This window comes from Solanum verrucosum, unplaced genomic scaffold (genome assembly GCF_900185275.1).
Source record: "Solanum verrucosum unplaced genomic scaffold, falcon-dt-bn FXZP01000049.1, whole genome shotgun sequence".
NCBI classification, from domain to species: Eukaryota; Viridiplantae; Streptophyta; class Magnoliopsida; order Solanales; family Solanaceae; genus Solanum; species Solanum verrucosum.
Window position 1 is genome coordinate 1883865 of NW_026020221.1, and position 6265 is coordinate 1890129.

The 6265-nt window shown below is 26.4% G+C and overlaps 1 protein-coding gene across 1 annotated transcript; it reads right to left on the reverse strand.

The window, feature by feature from the left end:
* Window positions 1-185: 185 nt before the first annotated feature.
* LOC125831654 (proteinase inhibitor PSI-1.2-like) lies at window positions 186-932 on the reverse strand. Its single transcript, XM_049510828.1, has 2 exons — window positions 699-932; window positions 186-570 (listed from the first exon to the last, which is right to left on the reverse strand). The coding sequence occupies exons 1-2, from the start codon at window positions 742-744 to the stop codon at window positions 362-364; spliced, it is 255 nt and encodes an 84-aa protein (XP_049366785.1). The 5' UTR covers window positions 745-932; the 3' UTR covers window positions 186-361.
* Between the last annotated feature and the right edge of the window lie 5333 nt (window positions 933-6265).

Sequence of the window (6265 nt, forward strand, 5' to 3'; positions counted from 1 at the left end):
GTTAAATAATGTTTATAATTTTTAACTTCGGCTATACATAGAAACGCATTTTTCTATGCTATTTTGATGTATTCATCAATCTTTTTATTTCACAAAGAGAGAAACGTATAAAAATAGCTATTTTATCCCATTTTCATCTGCTTCTGTTACCATGCAAGGAGTTTAAATTTCAAACATGACTCCACTAATATAATAGTTGTTATTTTATAAATTGAAATGTTCAAAAGCACATACAAATTATTATAAGCCAGGATGAACATATTACATTAGAAATCACCTGAGTAATAACTCAGGCCTTATTACACACGAATACGAAAAATAAATATTTAATCATTACATTTTGAAACGAAGGAAGTATATATTATTCAGGGGTTCCTGTACAAATTAACGATCCATCAGCGCGGAATAATTTACAGCCTTCACCCGCGGTGCAACAGTTAACGCAAACAGGACTAATTTGCTCGTCTCCTGAAGAAGGGCAAGTCATGTAAGCAACTTCATCGTCACAAACCTGGAGACACATCTTTTGTGCATTTCCATATTTCACCTCGATTCCCAACAGAAATATACCTAATGAAAAAACCCAAAAACAACGTTATTCTTTATAATAACATTCTTTTATAACAGTCAATAAATATTGAGATAAAAACAACGTTATTATAAAGAAATTTTACTATGCATCGAAGAAATTGCCTTACCAGACAGTAGGAGGAGAGAAAGGATACCAACTTTGCAAAAGGCCATTATATTATATGTTTAATTTCTTTGAATTTGCTGCTTTATTAATTTGAGGATGTTATAATCTCTTAAGCTATTTATAGAGCAAAATAAAAGATACTAAAATACAACTAGGAATAACTTTTCTCTTATCAGAAATTCAGAATGGACCAAATTGTGTTTTGTCAAAGTTAACGAAATGCAGCCTTCACATTGGATTGTATGACATTAGCCAATATTAATACTTATTTTCGTATTCGTACCTTTCACAAAGATAAAAATTAAAATTAAAAAAGTCTCCTCTTTGAATATTTTGGTATACCTTACAAAAAATAAAAACAAGAATCACCTCTTTGAATATTTGGTATACCTTTCAAAACAAAATCTTATGTTTATCCTAAAGATTAGTCCCATTCCCATCTTCATCGATGTGCTTCAGGTGACAAATATTATGAGTAGAGACTTAGTCAAATTTAAATTTTAATAATGTTATTAAAAATACTTAACAAAAATAAATATTTTATTAATAAATTGTGAAGAAAAATATAATTAAAATACATACTGGATAAATAAAAAGAAACAGAATGAGTAAAGAGTTGTTTGGTTGTTGGTTAAGGAGTACTATTTAAACCATTATAATTTATAACTAGAACTATATTTGGTAACATCTTAGTTGCTATGTATAAAATTTAGTACATCAAATACGTATGTAGAAACTGGCTTCAATCTCGCATAACTAATGTATAAGTTATGAGAGACGGGCGGATCTACCTAGGTCACGGCTTCGTCGAAATTTTTTACGGAAAATGCCTGTATAAAAAAATAAAAAATAAAAGATAAAGGTTAAAAGAATTGAAAGTACACCCCTTGTAAGAAAATACTCCTAGCTCATGGCAAAGGCGTTGCCTGTTAGGTGTGACAACTCGAGTTTGATCCCCTACATGGGCGTTTCTTTTTTCTCCTTTTTTATTCATGTTTTTTTTGTTCTTTCTTTTTTTCTCCTTTTTTATTCATGTTTTTTTGTTCTTTTTTCTACTTGAGCCATTCTTGTACCTTTAATGGTGATATCGCTTAGAAAAAATCCTGCGTACGCCACTGATTAGAGAGTATATGTATAAGTTATGAGATAATATAATACATAGCTGAAAATGAAATAACTATTACATGAATAACTAAACTCCGATAGCTAATTTCATTAATATATACCCACAAGACTAATCTCTTTAGTACTTATACCCGAATAACTTTAACCAACAATTAAAAATTGGTTGACAAATGCACGTGACAATAAACTACTTCCTATGTTATAATTTATTTGTCTGGTTTTGATTTGATACGAAGTTTAAGAAATTTTAAAAGAATATTGTCATGTAGAATGTATTAAAATGTCTTTTAATTTTTTTATCTTAAACATACATATGGAAAGTCAAAATTAAAAAATCCCAATATAAAAAGAGACATCTTTTAAACTAGACTTAAAAAAAGGTAATACGATGAAATTGTACTTATTAAATTAATCCTAATTCATAAAGACCATTTGCGTACACGATTCTTTCAACGGAAAAATAATAAGCCACGTGACAAGTTCGACCTCTTAATTATGTCATAAATATGGCGTGAAACAAAAATGTACTTATATTTTTAATGTAAAGTCAATAAATTTTAATTGCCAAATATCTTTTTTTTTTAACTTCAAATCTCAGGTGTTTGAATAAAATCTTCGTTTTTAAGAAAAAATAATCTCAATCAACTTAAGAGTTACTCCTACTTCTACTTCTTTTCACAAAAAGTCACTCAACTATCATTTATAATCTCAAAGTCACTCAACTATGAATTTTTCTCACAGAAAGTCACTCAACTAATAGTTATTTTCATAGAAAGTCACTCAACTTTCTTTTATAACTTCAGAGTCACTCAACTTTTACCTACAAAGTCACTCAACTATTTATATTTCATTTAGAAAGTTACCCAACCAATTTAAATATGTTTTCACTAAATTTTGTTGAAATATAAATTTTGTTTTAAGCTATTTTTTAAAGAAAAATAATAAGATGCTCATTTAATTTTTTATTAAATTTTATTGAAACGCAAATTTCGTTTTAAACTATTTTAAAAAAAATAAAAAAATAGAAGATACGCATTTTAATTATTTTATTAAATTTTATTGAAGTTGTTTTAAATTATATTTTTTTAAACTAATAAATATTCATTTGAATTATTTTATTAAATTTTGTTGAGATACAATTTTTATTTAAACTAATTTTTAAAGAAATAATAACTTATTGTGAACCTAATACAAAATAATAAGATTTACACGGTAGCATTTTTTTTTAATCACTGCGTTGCATCCACCGTTGCTAGTGCTGGTGCCTGGCAGCATAACATTTTTATTAAAAAAATCGTTTTAATAAATTGGTATTTAAACAAAATTAAATAAAATAATTAAAATGAGTATCTTACCGTTTGTTTTTGTTAAGAAATCAGTTTTAAATAAAAGCTGTGTTTCAATAAATTTGATAAAATAATTAAAATGAGAATCTTATTATTTTTTCAGAAATTAGTTTAAAACAAATTATGTTTTAATAATTTAATTAAAATGAGCATCTTATTATTATTATTATTTTTTAAAATTATTTTTTAACAAAATTTAATGAAAACATATTTAAATTGGTTGGGTGATTTTCTAAATGAAATATCAATAGTTGAGTGACTTTGTAGGTAAAATATTCATAGTTGAGTGACTTTGAAGTTATAAAAGTAGGTGGAGTGACTTTCTATGAAAAAAACTATTAGTTAAGTGACTTTATGTGAGAAAAATCCATAGTTGAGTGACTTTGAGGTTATAAATGATAATTGAGTGACTTTCTATGAAAAGAAGTATAAGTTGAGTGATCATCTATGATATTAACTCATCAACTTAATGGTCAATCTGATCAGTATGCATTGGAAAGCTGTGATTAATAATTAATTCATTAAAGGTGATAATATCCGCTTAACTGATACTAAATCGATATCATATACCGTATTGGTATCATTAAGGTTGATAATTTCGCTTAACTAATACTAAATCAGTATATATATATTGTATTGGTATCATTAAAGTTTCTTGTTTAGAAATTATTTATTAGTCAACGATACTATAAGAGTATATATGCATATTGTTGTGGTATCATTAAGGTTTCTTGTTAAGAAATTACTCATTAGTCAATGATACTATAAGAGTATATAGATATTTTATGATATCATTAAGATTTAGTATCAATTCAGCGATATTATCACTCTTAATGATACCAATACGATATATGATACTGATTTAATATCAGTTAAGCGAAATTACCAGCCGTAATGATACTAATACAATATTATATCAATATTATATGATACTGATTTAGTATCAGTTAAGCGAAATTACCAACCGTAATGATACCAATACAATATTATATGCTACTGATTTAGTATCAGTTAAGCGAAATTAATAAGGGGATATATAGTATAATTATTTAATGGATATGAATGTAAAGAGGTATATGTTTATAATTATTTTACTTTTATGAAGTATTTGCTTATTTTTTCCTTAAATAAGGTGTCGTCTCATGAATTTTTTACATAGAGTTGGTTTACGAGGCCCAAATAGAACTATGGAATGTCTGGCATTTAGAATGGAGTAAAAACTTCACGGAATAACATATTTTGATACCACATTAATCTATATCCACATTTTAGAGAGTGTATATATCAGTGACATTGAGTACTATGTGGTATTTGAAATTCATTCATTTTTGTTTGAAATTCAAGAAAAATGGTATGCATATAGTCATTTTTACATGAATTATATATATACTTGAACTGCAATCATATGTGTATGAACTTCAAACCTATATAGTTGAATTTCAAACAAAAATAACTTAATTTCAGTCATGTGTCGAAACTTCATCTTCAATTTTTAAAATATTTTTAGATATTTTGAATTAACAATTATTGTGACTTATAGTATTTCTTACATAGTTTACAAATATATAAATTTCATTTTTAAAAAATTGAAAATTCCATGAGCAAATTTTCAGTTAAACTTAAACTGTTTGACTTTCGAAAAATAAAATATATTACATAAAGTGATACGGAGGGAGTAATTACTTAGATACATTCTAGATTGTAATATTATGTATCTTATCAGATTTTGATGTGTCCAGATACGTCCAGATACATGTATCTGGGATACAAGAAGTCAAAATTAGGTGTAATTTCTTCTAGATACATTGTATCCAAGTGGATTCGCATGTATCTGAGATACATAACAAATCCCACTCTCATTCTTCACATCTCTCATCTCGCTCGCCGCTCTCCTTATTTTTGTGTATTTGGTAGCAAAAATACATGTATCTAAGTGTATTTTCCTCAATATATAGAAGAAAACTTTTAGTTGAAGGTAAGATATATAATATATTGAAAGTAGAAGTGATAAGAATATACTCCCTCCGTCCCATATTATAAGTCACCCCTTTCTAAAAAATCTGGACCACAATATATGTCATTTTATAAAATTTATGCATAAATTATCATATTTTACCCATTATACCCTTGATTGATTAATTAATTAATCTTGAAAATGTATTTACTTTGACTAACCTAGGAAATCTACAAGTAATTGATTTCATTGGGAGAGTACTTCATTCATTAATTAACTACTTTCTTTATTCACTACTTACTCTATAAAATCTGATTTAGAAAAAAAAATATCAACAAACAAATTAAAAATAAAAGATAAAAAAAAAATCAAAAATAATCTTGAAAGTTGAAGCTTCAACAAATTTTATCAAGGAAGATGACATTTCAAAAAGTTCAAAGGATGTAAACATAGATGACTCAATCAAAACATGTGAAGGCCAAATTGAGAAAAATTAAGATCCAAATAAAGGAGTTATGCACCATTTAAATAAAAAAACAAATGATTTGTCGAACTAGAACTAAAATTCATTTGTCGTCTAATTTCATTATCAATAACATCAAATTCAACAGGAAAATTTAGATCAATTTGAAGTAATGGAATTTGAATATTTTGTGATGTTGTCATGTTTGCTTTAAGAATTTATATATAAAAATATAAAAAAACATTTTACACAACATATATAGGAAAATTGAAGTGGGAAAAACTTGATTTTTAATTTTTTTTGGATCAATTGGTGAAAAATTTTGGCTCCAAAAAGTAAAATTTAAATAGTCATCCAAATGCATTTATATTTTTGAAATCTAACATTTCATCATTTATTACAAAATTGTCATAAACAAAAATTTGGCCGAGAGTGTTGTGTTATGGTTATGTAAGCATCTCTTCCGAGACCGGGACCTTTTATCATGACTTCTGCTCGTTGCATACCTTGATTTAAATAAGGGAATAATGGTAAAATTACCTTATTTCTTAATGCAAGTGCAAATGAAAAAGGTGACTTATAATATGAGACGGAGGGAGTATATTGTAGTGAAGTATGTTTAATTATGTAGTTTTTCTATAGAGTTAAGCAATAATCAGCCACTTTGTAAGAAAAAAGAA